Source organism: Camarhynchus parvulus, chromosome 2 (genome assembly GCF_901933205.1).
Source record: "Camarhynchus parvulus chromosome 2, STF_HiC, whole genome shotgun sequence".
Taxonomy (NCBI): Eukaryota; Metazoa; Chordata; class Aves; order Passeriformes; family Thraupidae; genus Camarhynchus; species Camarhynchus parvulus.
The window spans coordinates 103191588-103215167 of record NC_044572.1 but is presented as its reverse complement, the minus strand read 5'-3'; the positions used below and the strand labels follow the sequence as shown (position 1 = coordinate 103215167).

The following is a 23580-nucleotide window of genomic DNA, read 5'->3' as shown; positions in this document are numbered from 1 at the left end:
GAATGCCTGGATGTCTTGAGACCAGAGGCATTTTGAATGTCAGCCCTCAGAGCATGGCCCATAACTCTCTAACCCCAAAAGAGCCCATGTGGCAGGCTCAGACCCAGAGCTGAAAGCCCAGGCTCTTCAGCACACCAACAATTCGGCAGGTTGAATAAAAAATGGTTGCAAGGAAAAAGCAACTTTCTTTAGAAAATTTTCAGTCTACTTGAAGAACAACCCTGACAAGAAGGTGATAACCTCAACTCCTTTATGCCAGGAAGGAAAGTCCTCAGAGCTAGGCCCAGCAAAGTGACTCAGCCTCATTAGAACAGCTCTGACGTCATTTTAGTGATGTCAAGGCACACTGAAGCTGCCAAAGAACCCACAGAACCATGCACCTGCCCAACCCCCTGCAGGCTTACCATGCTTCTGAAATGTGGCCAGGGTCACAGGAACATACCTGGGCAGCTCTTATGCTGTTCACTTATCAGCGTCAGTGTTATGCTTCCAGAAGATTACCAAGCAAAATATATCCATTAACAGCCCCCAGGCAAGCTTTCAAACAATGCATGGTATTGGGACATCTCTAACCAAATAAAAATAGTACCTTTTCCCCACAAATTGGTAACATTAGGACACTGACAAGGAAAAATGTGGTGATGTTAAATTTCTAGCAATGCACATATTGTTGTTATTCAAAGCACTGTATACCAGTGATTCACGCTGCTCCAACAGGTCAGCTTTGCCTGCACACACACATGCACATACACAATTTTCTCCACAAAAAACTGGCAGACCCAGCCATGCTGAAGACCCAGAAACGTTGAAGATCAGGTAGGGGCTGGGTATAGGGCCTTGGCAATCTGATCCAGATGAAGACATCCCTGCTCATTGCAGGGAAGTTGGACAACATGACTTGTAAAGCTCCCTTCCAAATCAAACTATTCTATGATTCTATGAAAAAAACTACCAGCGGGGACACCACAAGACTTCTTTCAGCAACTGGAACGTACCTCATATCCCTTGGCTATTCTCCAGCCATCTTCCATTCTCTTCTTCTTATGTCCAATCCAAAATAAGCAGTAGGCAAGTCTTTATTGGTGTGTTGACGCTAATGAATCCAATTATCAAGGCAGAGTAGCATTATCTCCTGTAATTTATAGCTGTTTATGTAATTTGGAAATTTATTTTTAAAAGTGAACCCTTTGCTGCTGCTGACACCTATCCAAGCTGAATGATATGAAGAGGTACGACCTCCTCACTTATCTCACTTCTTTAATAATGTTTAATCTTGCAAAAGAAGTTTTGCTGTTTTCACAGCAGTACATGTCTAGCAATCATTATTCCAAAAACATATCTTACTGGTATAATTCCATTTACTTCACAGAAGTTTAAAAATACAAGTAAAGGTCATATGCTAATTTGACATTTCAAAATCACACTCAAACCTGAAGATTCATAAAAGTTTGATTATGACACTTGATGTACTCTACGTATAGAAAAAGCTTAAAATTACTTCTTTTTGTAATGCAACTGAGATTTTTTTTTGCAATAAGACATAATGTTTAAAGGCTTTAAATAGAGAATACCTAGCCAAAGAAGTTTTTACCATTGTCCTGCTAAAACAACAGATGTACCAAACAACATACTTTCTGAAAATTCTTGAGTAATCACAGTTGTCACTTCTCCAAGTTGCCATAGCTTAAAAACCCTTTTAATTTGTTAATGTTGTAAGTATAATGCACACTCCACCAATTTTTTATTTGAATGTGTGATACAAGAATACAAAAGAAGAAAATCCCATTTAAAATGGGGGAAACAACCTTACAATTCCTTAGCAACGCTGAAGATGTGCATAATACCTAGGCTGACACTTATTAAATACACCTTTAACATCTCATTACCATCTTGTATTCCTCTATCCTTACCTTCTCCCTTTTTCTTTCATTTCTTACCAACTCAGTAAACTCTTCAGAGCAAGTCTTCTTTTATATACAAGGCTCGACACAACAGAGAGCATTTTTCCCTCTGACCAATTGACATATATAACATAAAAGGAAACCAGATCTTAAATTGTCCCGTTATATGAGCTGGTTTCACTCATCACTGATCTTTCAGTATGCTGCACATTCTGCCTCAGAATCTTTTGACAGACACTGAACAATCTGATGGCTGGTTAGGAACAGCTGGAGTCTTGGAGAGCTGGAAAAGTGTAAGGGGCTATTTAAATTATGAATTCAGCGTAACAGGCAAATAATTATGTTTAAAAGATGACCCTATCAACTCAAACTATCAACTGCTAATACCACCATGAGATTTCCAAGATAGCAACAGTTTTCTCCTCCAAGTTTTCTTCTCCTGGGAAAATGCAATGGTTTCAGGTTGAGTGCAGATGTGGAACATCACTTCTGTTATATTCACAAGGTTTTATTCATGGCCAGAGCAGTTGAAAAGCAGCAAACAGGTGCCCAAGGCACAATTTTGTAACTATTTAGGAAAGAATCAGGTATGACACAAGTTCCAATCTTCAACTTTTGACTTAGCCTCAGAAGCTTAGAGTCTGCCTGCACAAGTCCTCTACATACAAGCCATACTTAGGAGGCTGGATTCCCAGGTGCTGGAAGTAGCTGCTCAGCTGCTTCCATGTAGTGGTGAACACACAGCGATGGTAGGTTAACAGCTGGCCTTGAACTTAGAGGTCTTTTCCAATCTTAATTATTCTATGATTCTAGAATGCCACTATTTACAAAGGGACTCCACAGAAAAGACAAATTAATAAAGTCATCAATTCTTAAACAGCCTAAAGAAGGTTATTCCCTTAGAAGGGTTCTGCTGCTTAGCTCGAAGGAGAAAGGGGGTTTCTTGATCTGTAATATTGTTCATCTATCTTTTAGTTGGAATTAAAAAGATAATCTGGAGTTGTTCGTAGCAGCGGATGTGGAACAGACAACATTGTCCTTTCTTGTGCTGTTTTGTAGAGTACAAAGGGAAAACAAGATAAGTGCAGCAGTTATCATTTATTACATGCTTGAGTCCCATACATCATTTAGTACTGAATGAGAGCATCCTGGGAGGGCAGGGGAATTCTGGCTGGGAAAGCACAAGTTCCAGGTAGGGAATGTCTTCTAAAACTAAAAGCAAATAAAGAACTGTCTATCCCTTGTAGCTATAGGTAAGATTGCTTATATACTGACAGTTTAAAATGCAGACTAAATAAAAACATGCAGCAAGAAACGTTTTCCTGGGAAACTACTTCCACTGTTACGTTATTTACTTATTTTGAGTATATGTTTAACTGTTGGGGGAGGGAGAAAAAAGCATTTTCTTTGTTTTATTAACTTCACTGCTCCAATAGGCAAAACATGGAATTGAACAGTAATATAGAAACTGGAAATAAGACACAAGTTTTCATTTTCATCTTTATTACAAAATTATCAAAAAATACTCTGCTAACATTTGAAGTTTAACTTTAAAAAAATCTTCACAGCTCACCAGGCTACCAAAATGGAAATGAAGGTAAAGAAGTTAGGCAATGTATTTTGTTCTCCATTACAAACAGTCAGAACTCAGGAACCTGCCATTAGGAAAATCAGTTTGTCCAGGACCTCTGCCTCTACTGCTATAAATGAGTAAGTGGTAGAGGCCTCATTACATTTTCTTCATATTTTTCAAAGTAAATCTAAGCACAGCAAATGATACACAAAGTGTACAATTCTTTAATTTTTTTTAAAGGGATCATTTTTTTGTTAGCTGAAAAATACAGTTCACTAGCATGGCTTTATAATGTTCCAGAACATAAGGAAAGAATCTTTTAAAAAATACATATAATCTGTTAAAATTTCAGAATTTTTAAGATGTTGAGACTGATCATTTACAATGCAGTAAAAAAATTAACACCATATACACAAAGACAGAATTATTAATTGTTTTAAAAGTATCATTTTACATAGAATATGGTCATTTACATAGAATATGGTCAGTCAAGAATTCATGTGCCAGTAAATATAAGCACTGCTCCTTTTATTTTCTCTAAGGCAGACAGATACATACAAATATGTAGGAAGATACGCTGCTTTCATAACTATTTTAGTTCAAAATCCATTGTTTTGCAAAAACCTTTAAGAAAATATGCATCATTCAGAATTGTTTACTTCAACTGACTCTTGAAAAACAAGACAATATAATTCTTTATTATAATTCTTTAAAAATAGCACAAGAGCTACAGTACAGCAGTAGCAACGTGGTATCAGCTCAGATTTGATAGCTGCAGTGAAAATACTTTAAAATATCTTTCTTTTCTTGAGGTTTGAAAAAGAACAGGGATGAACTTACACTCTAACATTGTTGGCAGATTAAAAATTGTTTTAACTCACCATATTAACCTGATGGGTTAATATGATTATTCTTCAAAAACCACAGGCCTGTACAACCACAACATGCTTATTTTCTAGGGTCATGTTAAACATTGACCAAGAAGAAAAACTGCAGAGTAACCAGCCCAGTTATGTCAACTTATTACCAGTTAACAGGATGGTCAGATATGATTTTGGGGTGGCTGACCACCAGGAACCACCAAAGAAACCCCTGGTACACAAGAACTGGTGTGCAAAGGGGAGGGAACCTATGTTAATGATTTTGGGGAAATTAATATCATCAATGTCAATGAATATGTATGTAAAATACAGAATATAAACAGGAGCTTTCTCTGTAATCAGCATACACAATATTTCAGAGAGGATACTCCCTCATGTACCTGGCCAGATAAAGAATGCCTGCTTCTTAATGCTACACCGCTGTTAAGGATTTTTAACTTCACTGATTTTTGGTAACAGCATCAGTATCTAAATATGTTCAGATCATCAAAATAAGGGACCACCTTGCACAGAGGGGAGATAACATTAAACAGATATATTGTCACTTAAAGAATTCTAACTAAAATGCAATTGGTTTTATTTCTGTTACCTTTAGGTGCACCATCAGTAATAAAGCTAAGTTCAAGAGCCCCCTGGGAAGATGTGGAATTTTAGAAGGTATAGATGTCTAAGACCAGCTCAGTTTTCATTCTCCAGAAGAGTGAAATAATCAATGTGCTGAAACTTCAAGACCTCATTTCCCCAGCTGGTCCAACCAGGCTGTAGATTGCGAGCAAACAACTCCAAGCATTCCACATCTGGCCTGATAAACTCTGCCAGAACTGCTGTGCAAGGGAAAAAAAAAGACAATAACAATGATAATGGCACAAATAACAATAGTAAAAAAGTAAAACCTCCCCTGTGATGCTGGCAGATGAAAAAAAATGAATGTTTCATTAAAAAAGGAAGAGACACCAAATTAATTTCAGAGGTTTCATCAAACAGCTGGACTATTTATAGTGAGAAAGTAATCTTAAATAAATGCCCTTGAGATTCTGAAAAATACTGTCAAGGCCTTTAATAGCCTTGATTTATTGGTTTTCATTTAGAGAAAGGGAAGGAGGATTTATTTCAGCCTCTACATAAATGAGTTCTGAATTTTTTTACTAATATCAACCAAACACCTCCTAAAGCCTCACTTAGCTCCAATAACATGGGGACAATACTTAAATAAATAAATAAATAAACCCTTTCCTTAATTAAGAGCACACTCTCTTTTCCACCATACCTTAAAGGGGAAAAAATATTTTTGTAATGACAACTGTTAACAGTAATACCAGTTAAATAAGTATAGCACTAAAAGGGCTATAATGCAGGAACTATTTTTTTCCTCAATATCAACCTGGCAGCTGAAAAGATCTTTCTATAACTGTTACTGCTATTCAGTAACATAAATCTCAAATTTCTTTTACAGTTAGGCATTTTTGCTGCCTAAATCCAAATATAAAGACGGCTGTCATTAATATCAACTGTGTCACTGATCATTGGTATCCTTGGAGTGACAGAAAAAGATCTTGCATTTTGCTTGAAAAGTATTATTGTAAAGAGTTTATTGTTAAATGTGTTACTTGTCATATAGAACCATTAGTCTGTGGCTGGTTTGAGGAACTCCTTAACTACGTTTCATAAAATGGCTACAAAAACATTGTGTACAAAAACATGAGAAAAGCAAAGGGTTAAGGAGCACCCAACACAGAGAAGGCAGAAAGACTGAAAAACTTATCTATGCTAAAAATTGCATGTCAAGTTTTGTGTTTTGCTGCTGAAGATAAAAGAAGAAAAATTATGGAAACATATCCCTTTCCAAAGAATACTTTGGTCATTTTTAGATCAGATCTGCTAATGATTTCTGAATCTCTGTCGCTTAAAAATCTCTGTCGCTTACAGCTCATAAGGCCAACATTTTGCTCCTTCACTCTCTCTCTTCAGATATGATCACTGCATAAAGCAAAAACACATACAGTCAACATACACCAAAGTATGAGAGGAAATGTTTTTTCTTTTTTTTTTTGGTGCAATCCAAGTACTGACTTTTTGCATCAAGTTTGCCAGTCACAGATGCCCTATGTGAGACTCCAGCTGATGAGGCCATGGATTGCTCCTGCTGCAGAAAGATGAGCACCCACTTCACTTTCTAGTGTTAGCCAACCCAAGATGCATTTCCTACCTATGTGATCACCTCTTCCAAAGCTCCAATATATTAAAAACTTTTCTGTAAATACTTTTAATGGGTGTTTCCAGGCTTTTTTGTATTTTGGCATGGTGTAAAAATCTATTTGCCTTCTCCCAATCTTTAACAAATGTCACATGAATGTCTCAGATGGGTTATCATCAAGGCAGCTTTTAATCTAAAAAATACTGCTACCAGAAGGAATCTTATTCCAAAAACCTGCTTCTTTTAGAGGCAAGATAAAATGTTTAAACAAATCTAGCATTTACAGAGAAGAGTCTGGGAAGTTTAGAGGAAAATGTACGTTCTGACAGAAAGCTCACACACTGTTTGATGTTGTGGGTGTTCATCTAATTAGACACCACTTATGAGTAGTTGCTTAATATCATTTTGCAAACACATCATAATAAAAAAGTGATAAAATTATTGTTCTTTTCACAGCTCCATTAAGATAAGAATTTCTTGTGCATAATTTGCTGACAATTTGATCAGAGGGCTAAAGCACCCCTCCTAGGAGGAGAAGCTGAGAGCTGGGGTTGTTCATCTTGAAGATGAGAAGGCTCCAGGGAGACCTTATTGTGGCTTTTCAATGCTTAAATGGGGCCTGTAAGAAAGAAGGCAACAAGCTTATTTTAGCAGGGCCTGCAGCAATAGGACAGAAGATAAAGGTTTTAAACTAAAATAGGATCAATTCAGACTAGATATAAGGAAACAATTGTTTACAATGAGGGTGCTGAAACACTGAACAGATTGCCCAGAGAGGTGGTAGATCTTAAAATTCATAAGTTAAAAGTAATCATCATAGCATTAGGTTCAGTAATCCAAAGCAGTTTTAATAGGCACCAAAAACTTTCATGCCTAAAAGAACAAATTTGAAAAGCACACTTCAGAGATTCAACCAATCTCAAAGACTGGTTCAGAAAGCAAAAAAGGGGTAGCCAAGAAACCAATCAGTTCAGCAGAAGCAGGAAAAGTGTGCCAGTCTTTCTATCAATTTGATTCTAGAATTTAAAAAGGAAGCCACAGGAATCCCCCCCTCTCCTTCTGGCAGACAGCATAGTTTTAAACTTAGAGGGCTTTTTTAAAAAAAACAGACATATTACATATAATTTGAGATCACATTATAGTATGATTCTTCATTGCTAGGTTGTAGGCATTTACATAATCACATCAGGCAGTAACTTGCACTGCAACAAAATTACCATATCAAAAGAGCTGAATTTTGTTGGCTTAAAATCTCATTACATTGGTTTCCTTCAAATAGGAAAAATCAGTGTTCAAGTCACAAATTATGTCTTCTTTGTTAGACCTTTATATCACCAAGCTATCATAACACACATGGATCTGATCTGCAGCCCTCAAGCAAACCCTTGGGGTTTTTAACTCTGAAAACAGCTTAGAGGAGTTCCATCCGTAGAAGAATTAAGTATTGAGTTTTTCTACCACAGGAATAGATTGAAAAACAAAACCCAGAACACAATTACTTCTATCCACTTACAGATACCACTGACAGGAAATAGGTTAAACAGATGATAAACAGCCTATTCTTTACCACTTGCAGGTGTCACAAACACCATGACAGCAACTCAGGTACTTATACTTGAGCACCTAATGCGCTAGGACACCTGAAGCAAGCACAAAGCCAGCTGGCAGATACAACAGCTCCAGAAAACCCATTTCATTCTGAAGCATGATCCAGTGGCCAGGCAGGAGACTTGACACACCTGCATACTTCTAATCCCAGACACATATTGAAGATGCATGCTCCTAAAATGTTTAAATGAGCTAAAGAATTATCTTTGAAACAAGCAACAGTTTCTCCTAATTTTTTGAACTTCCACTGCCTAAAAAGCAGGTTCTGCATTGACAAATTGGATATATAAAGTGAAAATAACTGTCTGCTTTTTCACTGCCTGATCAGTGAGCCATGCAAAGCACAAGTTATCTCAGTTTAAAATAACCCTTCAAAAGAGTTTGCAACATAGAGGTCCTTACTGCCCAATTTGTCTAAACCCTGGACCAGAAAACGATCTGAAATCCAGCTCAAAGATGGCTTTACAGCACTGCATCTTTCCTGAACTTCAAGTTAAACCTAGATGCTGATGCAACAATCAATTAGTCTTACAGCAAGGGCTCACAAGGCCCATAAAGAAACAAAAGGCATTTACTTTTTTTAGTTCCAAGCAAACCTTTCTAACATGGCCTAATAAACCATCATTGCTACAGGAGGAGGGACCTCCCATGACTCCTCATTGCACAGTTCTGCTGAATATATGCAAATTGGTTAGAACATAGCCAAAAATTAATTCCACTGCTTTTAGGCAAACTCCTACACAAGAGCATTATTTTCTAACAATAAATGCATATACTTAAAAACTGGAAGAGCAATGGCTGTAACAAGAACAATCTATAATACAGGAAAAGGAAAAAAGGTGATGTGAAGTTATGTAGAACTTCATACATATCTGTAACAGAGTATCTTTTGCGCTCTCTAAGAGCACCATTGAATTGAATTAGGAAGAAAACCTGCTGTTATTTGAATCAAAACCTGGAGTAATAAAATTTGATTTTAACACATTTGCATAAAGCAGCTTAAGTACATTTACAATGACATATTAGAGCTCTAAGCATTGAACACAGCACATGCATCACCAAAAACCCCTACAATTGCAATTTCATGGTTAAATGCACTGTAGGAACACAAACATCTCTTTTTGATGGCTTACTTTAATTTACATCTTTCTCTTCCCCCAGAGAGATAAACTCTTATAATCAGTCATTAAGTGGCTACATATGTACCAACACACAACCTTTATTGTTGTAATAAGAAACAAAGTGCCAGACAGCATCAGTAAATACTAATATTTTTGGCTTTGTTACTACTAAAACAAAGCATAAAGAATGTGTGTGACTCATCAAGTGTCCTTCTCCCCCCTTGCCAAATCTCTGCTTCTGTTCAAATTTCTTCTGAACCCCTCTAGGATGTAGCTCAGCTGCTCTCTACTGGCTGCTTGAGATTATTGCCTCGTCGTGAAAGCAACACCTTGTACAGCACAGAAGTCAAAGCATCAGCAATCAGCTTTTGCTTTATTGTCTACCTTTTCATTACACAACCATATTCTGCATAGACCTGCCAAAAAACCTGTAGGACATACGTGGATTTTCACAAAAACTTTTTAAATCATTCATATTGCTCCACAGCAAGTTCATTTTTCAAAGAGAAATACAAATGCTGCACAATGTTATCAAATCCCATTACTCAACTGAAGACCTAAGGAATAACACAAGAAATTAGGAAGGACAGTTTCCTTCAAAGTCCACTCAGGGTTATAATTTATGAAGTATTCTCCAATATGGTTTCTAGATTCTGCCTTGCAAAAGAATCGTTCCAAGGACCATTGTTGCACTAAAATTTTCCATAATACATCCAAACTGCTGGTTTGAACCCTTGGATACCTCACAAGTTTCCTGTTTGTGTCCAAGTTTGCTGATAAGTATTGGCTTGCTAAAGAGACACTAGGTGACAGCCTCATAAATAACCACCCCACTGTTCATTAGCTTAAATCAACACATACGCCCCCTGCTGTAGCCCTAATTCTTGAAGATGTGGCTTCAGGATGGCACAAAGATCCTCCTAGAACTGCCCCTCTTCTTCTTCTATTTTTAGCTAACCAAAGGATGTCCTTTCTACCAGTTTTTTCAGGTGTGTGTATATATATTTATATACATATATATGTTAATTTAATAAATGCAAGCCCCCAAACACAGATTTTAGAGAATCCCTGGAGGTTCAACAATTGTTCAGATCAAAAGTAGTTCTACCCCTTGGGAAGAGAAAAAGGAAAGCATATCAGTGAAGCCAAGTGTGACAGTGCGACACCTCTCCTCTCCAAGAGCACTAAACATTTCTTCTACCTGCCTTTTCTGATGTGAACACAAAACACCTGGAATATTTGCAGACTCATTGCAAGCTTCCCCCTTGCTGGAGGATGAAATCGATTTTGTGATAGATATTAAATATATTTCTTACCACAGCCTTGTAAAGTTCTAAGGTGCTGTAATGATGAAAGAAGTACCACTTTCTATTGACAAAATTAGTAGAAGTGCTCCAGAACAATTCTTTGGACCAGCTCTAAGAAGCTGAATTTATACCCACGCTAACTGGCTGGCTGGAATTACTGCATCAGTTTCAGTGAGTGAAATACAACTCCTCAGAAACAAGCAGGGCATGCCTTATTTTTTGCCTCTTGTTAGCAGTCGTCGAATAGTTAAGTTTTTGGATTTGAAGGCATAATTGTACTGCTTGCATATAATCAATATCAATATAATCAAAGGCATACAATCAATTCATGCATATATGTAAACATTTATTTCAGGATGACATAACAAAGAAAGAGGTTTCTGCTTTCCTATTTTATGTATTCCCAAAGATCTCTCCCACACAAGGTACTTTAGGTCATTTGTCACGACTTCATATATGAAGTATCTGTAAAACTGTTTTTGCAGCACTTAAAAGATAAATTTTGAAAAAGGCAACATTTTTACTACGTCTACCCAAAATGTTCACACAGTACTACTTGAAGTTCTGGTTTTCACAGTAATTTTCTGAGACCAGGACTGAGGTGCTTCAGAACACTTTTAGAGGAACCACAAGTTCTGCTGAGTGAAATTGCTTGACAGATGGGAAATAAAGGCATTTCTAGGTACTAGAATTTCTAGGTACTAGGCATTTCTATGATCCCATAATGAGGCATCCAAGACCACTGTGCTACAGAAACATTAGGCATAAAAACCAAAACATACCAGCAAGAGGAGGTTTATGCGAATGCAGACTGCAGGGTATGCTGACAATTAACTGATGCTCTGGAATTGGATGAACACCTTCAGATTTCCTGTCATATAAATCAGAAAAGAAAAGAAACATGAGAATGAATGTTACCCAATGTGATGCTACAGCTCTTGCAGTTATTTCAGATGGGAGATAACACACAGAATGTTCATTCACAAACATCAGGGAAGTCCAAGGGACATTAAATGCTGCTCAGATGTAATATATAAAATGACAGTTTATGAAATCATTGAGGCTTTGGCCAAAACATGGTTTACAATAGCCATGTAGAGCCACTGAGAACAAACAATGCAGTTCTGGACGTCATCATGTATGGAACAACGGCAGCATCCCCAAAATGGCATCAGCCTGTGCCAAGGACTCACTCATGGTCCAAGAGAACCTGTCAGCAAAGGAAGCCCTGTCCACAAGGCTTTTGTCCAAAACAGTTTCCCAAGACAGCAGATACAGGAACAGACAGGGGTGTAAAAGCCTTCATCCTTCCCAACACAGATAGGTGCCTTAATCTCACTAAGGCACTCCTTACTCCAAAGCTAATAAAGCTATCTTTAGGTCCACAATCAGCCAAGTGATTTTGGGACATTATATTGCATTATGAGTAAGTGATACATACAAAGGGAATCCTAGCAGATGCAAAAAAAAAGACATTTACCATAAATATCCTGACATACCTCAAGGTTTCCTTTACATCTCCTTGAACTCTCCCCAGTATGAGAACTTCATAGGGTTTTTTGTGCAAAGAATCCAAAGGCAACACAAATTCTCCAGCTGTAGTAATCTGACACAAGAGAGTTAAAAATATACAGTAGAAAATTTTAATATCCCATATTTTCCCAAGACCTTTTCCTTTATAAAAAGAAGGATACTGATGATATCACAGCCTTCAAATACCAAAGCAAATGGTAGTATATAGACAAATTAGAAGAACACAAAGTGCCACAGTGCAAGTCTTGTCAGTCTCCAAGAAAGCAACAAAATAAATTAAGAACTTACTTTTACCCAGTGCCACTCAGCAAGTGTTTTCACTGACCAGTGAGGATAAAGTTCATCCTTAACAAAACGTAAGTGCTTCTGTCTGTTAGTCACCCATGTGACTACAAGACAATTTGGAGCAGCAAGTGCTGGTACAGGAATCTGCTTGATTTGCCATGAAGACAAGTAGCTGTACCTATGCCAATAAAGTGAGAAAGTAAATTAGCACATACCAACTATAAAAATTGCAGAGCAAAACAAATGGATAAAAAAATTACACAGACCAGTCACTTCAAGAATTATCTCCTGACAATCTAAGTCATAAAAATAGTTCAAGACTGACACCCAGTGGACAATTCTGAGAGACTTGATATAAAATCATTAGTGTATGTACGTAAGTTTTACTGAGCAGAACCTTGAACTATGTACTTCCACTATGCCTTGACATAAAGCACTATTAGTTGTGGCTCTGAAGTTTAGGAGCCCATGTTTCTTTTCATTTAAGAACTATCAGGTGTAACTCAGTATTCTCATCTTTGTGCCAGAACAAAGCTGTTTAGTGAACAGCTTCTTAGGCAATGTAACGCTATTCACTTCTCATAATAAACCCTCTTCTGAATGAAAATGACAAGTGAGTCATACTAATTTGAATGGCAAGAGAAGAGGTCATTAGAGATAATAACTTCTCCAATTATTTTCACAAGTTGTTCATTTTTTTTAATTATCAGCCATGGTAGAAGTTTTCTAGGTTATTCAAAACCATTCTGCACTTTTCTGAGCTAACTGAATGCTACACTGGTGAATCCAGGATGCTTTCCAGATCCAGTCCTGTTCTACCATTTTTTTTCATGATGCAATTCTACACTATCAATAAACTGCAGCTCATGGAACCTACACATTGCAGCACCAAAAATATTGGCACACTGCCTAATGAAAATTGGCAGCCACCATGTGGGTAGCCAGGATCCTACAGAATGCTACAGTGAGAAACAGTGAACAAGGATAAAATCCAAATACCTCCTGGACTGTCTAGGGGAGAACATGTTCACCTAGATGAGAAATGCTTCACAATGATTAGTTGCCAACAAGGTAATTATGAGCAATGATAGCTCCTCCACTCTTTGCCTTTATTTTATAACGGAGAAAGGATCTTGGTGACTAACTTATGCTTGTAACTACAACTATTCTCTGAGTACCTTATATACTCAAGAAAGACATTTCTGAATGAGAAATGTTTCATTTGAATGAGAGTTTATAGAGGTTTCTGAAGGGCTTTCAAAGGAAAGCCTACACATTAGTCTCTGTATCTTCAAATTATGTCTTCATAACAAGCATCAAAAGCCACAGCAAACTTTATTTTACAAAGCTGTAAGACCATATTTCCTGTCTACCCTTCTTTCCAAGAGATACAATTCTATGGTAATCAAGAGGACTCCACTAGCATAAACATGATGTTACTCAGCAGTGGAGGAAGCCTATAAAAATTTAAGTTAATAACTTCATAAACTACAGTACTCAGAGTTCCTATTGCACTAGAGGATTTCACTGCTGCATTATTATGTTCTTCTAAACATTAGACCGAAGCTTAAGTTACACCTCAAATTAAATAAAAACGCACTCAAACTTCTGAGCAAGATTTCAGTCCTGGAAATACTTACATATTTATCTAGCTTTATGTCCACTGAAGTAACCCAATTAATTACAAACTAATATGTGCATGATCTGGGCCCTACAGAACAGCTGAATCCATACTTTCTTTGTAAAGGGCTAACATTCTCTCAGCATAATTTAAGATCTACTCCTGCAAATATCTTGTATGCCAAGTATCCAACGCATTTCAGTGAAATACCTAAGACAGTCCATAGACTTGAAGTGTGAAAATATTCACAAGTTTGAGCTACAGTCTCATGGTTATACTGGTTGTGGATTGGATCAATATATTAAAATGTTAATTACCCTTTGTAAGCCACCATGACAAAGTTTGTTTGATTTTACTATAAAACATACCTGTTACTCCTTTTAACAGACTTATTCTCCCATGGTGGATCAATCACAATTACATCATATTTCTTCTTGTCTGGCAAGTGAAATAAAAAAAAAAGAAAAATCAATAAAGTAGCTTTAAAAAATATCTATGAGTTAAAACAGATACATAGCAAAATTGCAAATATCTTCTGTTCTTTTCAAATAAGAAGTTAAAAGACTTTTGACATTCTTGTTTTAATTCAGATAATCATATCCAGAAAATTCAGTATTTTTAGGTTGATTACCTAAGGAAAAGACTTTTATGTGGTCTGTGTCAGATCGCTCTAAGAAATTTTGAGTATCTTTAGGACTTTCATGGAAAAAAAGGATAGCAGAGTGCAAGTCCCAAAAATAAAATTTTTTCAAAGTCTCCCAACAGAAGCTACGCAATAAGGCACCCAGCTGAGTGAAAAGCTACAGCCCTGAATGCAAGATTTCTGTCCTGTTTGATCTTTTATCAGGCCAACAGAGCTTCAAGCCAGCTCTAGAAAACTGTTTTGCACTGCTGGAGGTAAAGAGAGACAGATAGTGTATGAAATGGGAATCAATGAAGAGTAAAAGAACCAAAAGAGTTTTCATGGGAGAAGCGGAGTTTACTTTAGCTGGAGGATAAAAGATACAGAACACATCCATGAAAAAACAGAACTCCCCAATTTTAATTCTCTAGAGAACATTTTTGTTCTTTCATTTAGTCTGACAGTAAGAACAACAGCTTAGTATCTGATGTTCATGAAATGTAATTACTACATATTATTCATTTAACACTGGAGGTGTTATCCTTACAGTGGACTGACCAGCAAGAATTACTTCTCTTTTGGCAGGTGAAAGGGAAGAAGAAAAATAGTAATTAAAATGGACAGCAGATTTACTCAGGAAAAAAGTCTACAGTCAGGGCATTATGTTAACATTCACTGTTGTTTATTTCAAAATCATTTGCTCAGATTTCTTGGACTGCTCTGTAACTCCTTGGAGAATCTTCTATGCTCCACTGTGGAGAGTGGTAGCAGAATGATAATAATCTTCTTTCTTTGCTACAGATGAAAACAGCTTCCGAGCTAGATTTTGGACTTCAAATGCAAGATTATTATTTAGACAGTAAGATTTTACCTCCTGAATATCTTTTCAATAAAAAACAAAATTAAAAAATCATAACATCTAAATTACATATGCGTCCTCTCTTCTCATGTGCAATTAAAAAATCTAAAATTACTGATTTGAGGGAAGAGCAGTAATGCCCAGCTCTTGCTCACAGGCAACATCTTTCCTGTAAGACTGTCTGATAAATCCTAGCTGTGACTGATAGTGATAAAAATAATAGTAGTAATAATAATAATGAAGGTCAATTTGAAAGCCAATGGAATGGCACTGAAGACTGATGCATGCTGTCGGCTTAGGGCTGGGGGTAGTGGCTTGGATAGCTTTTGATCTACTTTGTTCTACTTTGAAACTTGATTATTCCAAAATCCCCTAATTTCCCTGTCACTGATTTTTACATAAGCCAATACTCTCAGCTGTGAAACACAGCAGCTGAAAAGTCAAGTGTCCTGGGTTGACTATATGATGCTTTTATCCCCAAATCGTCTCATTTGTTTATGCTGAATAATAATAAGTTTTGCACCTTTAAGACTTGTTGCAAAGAGTGAAAAGGGGGAGAGAAGAATCACACAGTTTGTTTTTTTTTTCCCTCAGACATTGCAATTACTCCCCCACATTCCTGCTCCAAGACTGTGTTGTCTGCGGACAGACAGACAGCAAGACAGAGAGCTCTCCTTTTGCTTTTAGTTAGTTTTAGCTGGCTGAGGCAAAGAAGAGTCTCTAGACTGTAGTTTTTCTTTTCCTTTTCTTTAGACCTCTTAGAACCTGCTCTAGACTGAACACCCAGGGGAGCACCGGCAGCTCACACTTGTAGCCACCGGGCCGGGCCAGGCCTGGCCTGCGACAATTCCAGCACCAGAAGGACTGATAAGAGACTGAGTGAGCTGGGCTGCAACCCGGGGGGTTTTCTCAGTTAGTCATCTCTTTTAGAGCAGCAAAGAGTTTTATTGTTTAATATTGTTAAGTTCTATTGTTTAATAAACAGCTTTTTTCCACTTTTCTCCAAAGAAGTATTTTCTCCCGGACTAGTTAAGAGAAGAGAAAAGCCGATTGAATTTATCTTCCTACTAAAGCCCCTCTGAAGACTCTCTCTCCCAAAATTTTACTCTAAACCAAGACATCAAGTCATGCTTGCTACTGGTGGTCTTGCCTTCCAGCTGGGTGCAACAGCCTCTCAAACTGTTACCTTCCCTGGGGGATACTGGGTTTTGTTCCACAACCTGTTTATTCCAATCTAAAAAGACCCTGCCACTGAACAGGATAAGTCTGTAAGTGAACATTTGCTTTATGGTGCACTATCTCATCCCTCCCCCATGGATTAATCTAGCTAAAAATCAAGACAGCAGCACCACCACTTCAGCAGCAGCATGGACCTACCTATGCTAAAGACTCATCCTGTGGGACAGGGACCCAGCAGCACAGCTAGTCTCAATTCAACGTGTTTCCATGACTTCTACGCTGATAGAGGCTCAGAACACGCTCACAAACTCCTGTATTTTGGCTGAGACTTTTAAAGGAGCCTCCTGGAGACAAATAATCCCCTCATAACATGATTTCCTAGCCACTCAACATTCCTTTGAAAGTCCTTACCTATTTGCACAAAGTTAGAAATATCACCTTGAAAGCCTACAGCAGTGTTTGCTATGAGTGTAACGCTGTAGCTAAAATCTGTTCATTGAGTCATCTTGACATTAACTGCCCTTCTTGGGCAGGAGAAAAACACCTAAAGATACTTACAGTTCAGCAGGGGCTGTAAACATGAAATATCAGATAAGAGGAAACTGCTTCTTGGTGGCACCAAGTATTTCTGCCCCATTAACACAATTATCTTTGCACAGTTTGAGCTGTTTTCCACAACACAGGAAAGCAGGTCCTGCTCTGCACTGGAGGTTTCCTCCTCTAGCACATGTACAGCTTGATGGTCACTTTCATTCACAGCTGGAAACTGCTTTGCCATTTCACATAGTTCAGCCAACCCACAGACAATGCACTGAGGAACATTATTCTTCCTGCAACTGAGTGTTGCAGTTGTACGGTGAAGAAAACCACTTTTGAGTCCCTCTTGGACTAAATCCAAAGTCCCTTCCCAAATGAGCTTCCTGACCTGTATGGTGACAAAACCAAAAAAAAAGGGAAAAAAGAAAAGATCTTTCAAGTGTCTATTTGACCAGGGAATGCAACTGAAATCAAAACATTTTCAATCTGCAGGCAGGGAAAAGGATCCTTGCCAATTACTGAGATCATTGACTCAAAAGCTACAAAGGCAATATAATAAGGCGTCTTGGTCTAACCCCAGCTGGCAACCAAGTACCACACAGCCATTCCCTCACACCACATGCCTCCCAGTCCCTGGTGGGGAGAAGAATCCAAGGAAAAAAGCAAATCTCATGGGCTACTGTAAGATCAGTTTAAAAACTGAAACTAAAAAATTACTATCATTATTTTTATTATTGAAAAGTGGGAGAGAGACAGAAGTACGGCCCAAAAGACACAACTGATGCACAGTAAGAACACCTACTGACTGATGTCCAGCCTATCCCTTAGTAGCAAATCCATGGCTCCTGGCCAACTCTCATTGTTCCATAGTGAGCATCATATCCTACTCATGGAATATCCCTCTGGCCAATTTGGCTCACCTGTCCTGGCTGTGCTCCCTCCCAGCTTCCTTTGTGCACCTGCTCACTGGCAGAGCACAGGAAACTGAAAACTCCTTGACTCAGGGTATGCACAGCTTAACAAACTAATGTTTGAATTGCTGCTGTCAACATTATCCTCATGCTAAACCCAAAATGAGAATCTTTGATGTTTTCTGATCTATCCTGACCAGGCTGGAAGGGACAAAGCAGATGCAACTGGGTGCAGACATCTGGGCAACACATCTACCTTTAGCATCCAATATGTTGACTCTGGGGCTTTTTAAAAGTCTTAGGCTTATTTTTCATTTGCAGCACTCCCACTCCATCAACCGTGCATTAGCTGTCTAGCTACCAAGCAGAAAACTAATTCTATCCCAGCCAAAACCAGGATACCACACTGTTGTTGGTTTTCATTTTTTGGTAAAGTTACAATAATTAGAAGGCTGAAGAAAGAGCAAGAAACTACTGAATAAAACATTTCAGACAACAGATGTGGAAGATCATTGTTTCAACCAAACACAAATTTCAAAGCAATTATCTGAAGTTTAATTTAAAATTCTAATTTAATTTCAAGTTACTGTGCCCATGAACATCTTTTTAATTAAAATGTATGCTGGGATCTAAAAATCAGTCATTTTCCACATTTCAATTCACTTCATAAAACAACAGTTTATGCATTTTACAGTCATACAGAAGTACAATCAGTAAATCAAATTAAAGTACCAGAACTCAATTTTTGCAACTTTTCTAAGGGCAAACATCCTGTTAGTCAGTCCAGGATGACATGATTCTTGGATGTATATACACTGTCATTCACCTGCTGGGGAGTCAGCACCTCCCCTGCACAAAATTTAGAGACCCATTTTATTTCCAAATCATGGAGCCTTTATGAGTTTTGATTGTCAGTGAGGTGGGTTTATCCATTTGTCTATTGTCAGTTACAGGAGCTTTATTAAAGCCCCTGTAAAAAGCCATTATACCGTGGTTTCAAAAGCTTCTGATTACAGAATCTTCAAGATTACAAGAGGGTTTTACAAAATGCACTTTATTACAATTCCCAGATTAGTGGAAGGGGAAGAAAAAGATTTTTTTATATAATTTAATAGTGCCACCTCTAGATACCAGAGAGTACAGAGTCATAAATTTTTAGTACCTAGGTTTGTGATAAGAAAAGTTCATACTGCTTCAACAGAATTAATAAACATAACTTCAGAAATTATACCTTCTTACATGCATGTGTTAACTCACAGATGGACAAAGTCTCTTGACTATGAAGCAATCAAAGCAGGAGATTTAACAAATGGCTGCTGAAGGAATTTAGCATATTTTGTACTGTTCCCTATGTTGACACTGACTGAAATTCACAAATGGATTCAACAGCTGAAATTCATAGATTCACTTGCAAAAACAAAAAATTGTGGTTGTTTGGGTTTATTTTTGATGAGTCTACAGATATAAGTGCCAAAATAATCTTGGTTAACTTGCAGAGCTATAACCTTTAATAACACAAATATAGTAAAAACCCAATGCTTCCTAATCTGTGAATGATATAAGAGGCTAACTGGAGTCACTGATTTTTCCGAACTCTGTATTTTCCACATATTCACCAAATATCACCAAAGTTACACAAACCTCCAAGGCATCAAACTTCTTTTCTTAATTTCTTTCCTTATTTCTACTGTGGAATGGTTTTTTGGCCTTTGTGTTTTCATACTCATGTTGATGCTGAACTTCAAAGTTTTCTCCTTTAAGGTGATTCTGCAATGCACAGCTTATTCACAAAAATAATCACAAGACCTCTACACTGTATCAGCAAGTTTACACACGCACATGTTTACTACAAGACTGTTGCCATATAAAAGAAAAAAGCAGAGTCTTCTAAACGTAGTTCAAGCAGAACAGATTTAAGCAAAAAGCCCAAAATGATTAAACCCTTGTCAAAGGAAAGAAAGCAAGTGTAGCTCCTAGTCCAGATTCACTTACTATTTGGGAAAGCAGTAATACATCAAACATTACCTACAGATTGCATTTCTACAACTGACTACTATGTGTCAGTGTAACTCAGTTGTATCTTCACCAGTACACAACTGACATAAGCATACAGACTTGAATTCCAATTCATTCATAATGTTTTAGTAGGACAATATAAAATGCTAGAGGAAGATTAATTTTTTTTTCAGTTGCAGAATAAGATATTTTGAAGCATGTTTGGTCACAAAAGTGTTGAGTAACTCCAGCACAGTGCCCTTAAACACTGAGGAGTTGATCTTCAGAACAGGTTATGCTGCCAATTTCAAATCAGCCAATACCTAATAGTCAACTCATCACAACACAATGTTCAGCTTGTCAATCACAGTCCAAGTTACTTTGTGAAGGCAGCTTCCAGGTCTTTGTAATGTCTCAGATGCAATTTCACATGTATCTACATAGAAGATCTATGCTGTAAGCACGAATTCAAATGAGGACTGGAGAGACTGACCTTCCTTTCCCTTTCCATCTTTTCATCAGTGGAACAAACTACAAAACCAGAATTTGTTTGCAACCATGCCCTCCACTCGGCACACGCCCAAAGTCAAGTAGCAGGTACTTGCAAAATATATGTTTTTTCCAACTTACCTTTGAATGGTATTCCAAAGCATCCAGTTCACCTTGGTTGAACACACATTTCCTTTTACGTTTCTGCAGAATTAGCAAAAACCAACAACAAAAAAATCCATATCATTCCACAATGAAATGAAAGGGGAAAAGAAATCAAACATACCTGAATTGCAAATGAACTTTTTAAAAGCAGAAGAAAGTTTCCATCTCTTTTTCTATCACAAGTACAAGTCAAATAAGCAAAAAGATCTGAAAATACCCAACCTGCTGCAGGCTTTCATAAGATACATAGGCTTAAATCTGTTTTAAATTATTCATAGCACTAGGATCTCAAGATACCTAGTGCACATTTTGTGCTCATGCCTCCTTTGGGCCCATACTAAAAGTTTCAGCTGCCAAGTGCAGTTTACCAATAAAAGAAAAAAATTAACTATGTCTTCATGATTGCATTTATTGGTTTATACCAGTGACTCTTTTTTTTTCCATATGGAATAGCACTGAACAACACTGAAAGTAAATTCATACTGTCCTTCCCAATTTGCTAATCTGCACAATCTCAATAGCTACCACAGCTTCAGACCGTGTACCTGACCACAACAAGTGTCAGGAAATTTCAGGAGCAATCCACTGCTTATGAGACACAGAATGTACATTACTGACATGAGGGACACAGGAATATTCTCAAAAGTTCCCACTCTTCTACACTACCTAAAAAGACTCAGGTATGCAAAATAATATTAGTAGTATATTATTTATCAAGGGATTACTGTGATTTACTGTGTTACAGATAACATACCTTCCTAGCAGTGGCAAGAGAATCTCCAGTGTCACTCTTTGCTCCTTCTTGGTATTCCTCTCTGTTGCTGCTGGCCTTTATTTCTGTCAGACTCACCTCAGGGCATCCCTGACACAGCTGCTCCTCAGGAGCCGCAGCTATATGGGGCTTAGAAATGTCAAAGAACTCCTCCCGAAACACGTATCTCATTTTTTCTCTTTTACCTTCTGTTTCTACAGCATTTCCAGGACCGTAAGAAGGACCATCGCTTGATGAGGGGGTGGCAGCAAAAGCAGAAATACTTTTACTCTGCCAGTGACAGTCTTCAGTAGATGTGACAGAAGTATTGGGAGTGACACCACCAGGGTGTGCAAAGGAGTCACAGATCTCATAGCCACACTGGTTGATGAAACAGAGATGATCCACAAGCCATCCTGCTGGCAGACGATGTACCACAGACATCGTAAGTCCCCTTTTCAGGACGGAAAATCATCTCCCTGAAACCATGGCCTTCACCAACCATTTGCCCTTCCTGGAGCAACCTCCTCCTGTGGGAATTTTTATAAGAATTCACTTTACAGAATTATCACTGTTTAATAAATTAGCATCTACCTTCTGACAGACATTTCCATGCCCACACAGGGCACACTGTTGAAACTCCTGACTTCATCTGCTTTCCACATTATGTTCATCCCTATACTGCTACCTTTTTTTATAGCAACTAAATTTTACACAACTTTTTTATACTTTTACACGGTATGCACTTATACTTTTCAACAAGTCAGAAAACAACCCTATGACCCACCAATTATGTCTAACACTATATGGTATGTGTGTATATCTATACACTGCATATACACCACATATACGTGCATTTACACTACATGTCTTTATATGTTACACACAAGCTATATAGACTACATATATTCTATTTATATGCATACGGTATATATATATATTCGCACATGTGAAAAATGCCAATCACTTGCTTTTAAAATTTTAAAAGTTTAATAGTAATAAAAACGGTTATAAAAACAGCAATATAATTAGAGTAATAATTATTTGGACAATTTGGATTAGGACAATATGAGACAATAGAAACAGAGAGTTACAGATGTCCGAGTACCTTTTTCTGGGCAGCATGAGCCGGAAAAAGGACACACGTTAATGAAGGATTAACCCCTAAAAACAGTAGCCTGTTGCATATTCATACATCTCATACATGATGCATAAATTCCATTCAAACACAGGATTCTGTCTGGTCATCATCAACTTCTTCCTCTTTATCCTAACTGATGTCTTTACGGCTGAGTGAGGCAGGAAGAAGTTAGAGAATTTATTGCTCTCTTATCAGGAGAAAGTTTCTCTGAAAGATTTAGGTGTCCTGTGGCTGCTATCTCGCTGCGAGTCCTTTCTTTAAAAAATATCTTACATAGCATAGTTTCTAGTTTAACATTTTGTTATAACCCAAAAATATATTTAACACACTACTTAAGAAAATTAATACAGCATAACTTTCTAACATAACACATATAATATTCATTTTAATATTTGCGAAAAGCCAATCATAAAATAGGCATTTTTCACACACATAAACACACACATATATGCACATATACACACTATATATATATATATATATATATATATATGCGCATACACTGTATCTACACACACACACACATATAGAGACATAGATCACTACGACAGCACCCGGGAGCAGTAACACAGGCACAAGGGCAGGGGCAGGCACGGCTCCAGCGCTGCTGAGGCAGGGCGCCGACTCCTATCCCCGCGGGGGCACACAGGGACCGAGAGCTAGGAAAACTCTCAGCGGTCAGAGAAAAGCCCGGGGCTCGCCGTGGCCCGGCAGCGCCTGGCACACACTCACCGTGGGTACAACCACGTCGCCGTACGGCCATAGCATTTCCCCGAACTTTTCTGGGGCGCGGGATCCTCCTCCCCTCTATTTCCACCGCTCCTCCTCCCCTCTGTCTCCACCGCTGCTCCTCCCCTCTGTCTCCACCGCGCCTGGTCCCCGCCCGCGGCGCTGCCCGGCCCGCGGC

At 37.9% G+C, this 23580-nt stretch overlaps 1 protein-coding gene across 3 annotated transcripts; it reads right to left on the bottom strand.

Annotated features, from left to right (window-relative positions):
- Nucleotides 1–3373: 3373 nt before the first annotated feature.
- On the bottom strand, nucleotides 3374–23539 carry METTL4 (methyltransferase like 4). 3 transcript variants are annotated; one of them, XM_030943745.1, is made up of 9 exons: nucleotides 23406–23539; nucleotides 21536–22062; nucleotides 20758–20820; nucleotides 17243–17609; nucleotides 14393–14462; nucleotides 12407–12581; nucleotides 12085–12191; nucleotides 11368–11456; nucleotides 3374–5179 (listed from the first exon to the last, which is right to left on the bottom strand). In XM_030943745.1, exons 2-9 carry the CDS (start codon nucleotides 21974–21976, stop codon nucleotides 5034–5036), a joined length of 1458 nt encoding a protein of 485 aa, XP_030799605.1. In that variant the 5' UTR covers nucleotides 21977–22062; nucleotides 23406–23539; the 3' UTR covers nucleotides 3374–5033. The 3 variants fall into 3 exon arrangements, with proteins under 3 accessions (XP_030799605.1, XP_030799606.1, XP_030799607.1); XM_030943746.1 differs by having other exon boundaries at nucleotides 3374–5176; XM_030943747.1 differs by lacking the exon at nucleotides 3374–5179 and adding an exon at nucleotides 5197–7168.
- Between the last annotated feature and the right edge of the window lie 41 nt (nucleotides 23540–23580).

Coding starts and splice junctions, on each gene's coding strand:
- METTL4 (XM_030943745.1), bottom strand. CDS start 21,976: ATGTCTGTGGTACATCGTCTGCCAGCAGGATGGCTTGTGGATCATCTC. Junction 20,821..21,535: donor CTCTTGCCACTGCTAGGAAG/GTATGTTATCTG, acceptor CTAATTCTGCAG/AAACGTAAAAGGAAATGTGT. Junction 17,610..20,757: donor CTTTGGAATACCATTCAAAG/GTAAGTTGGAAA, acceptor GTCACCATACAG/GTCAGGAAGCTCATTTGGGA.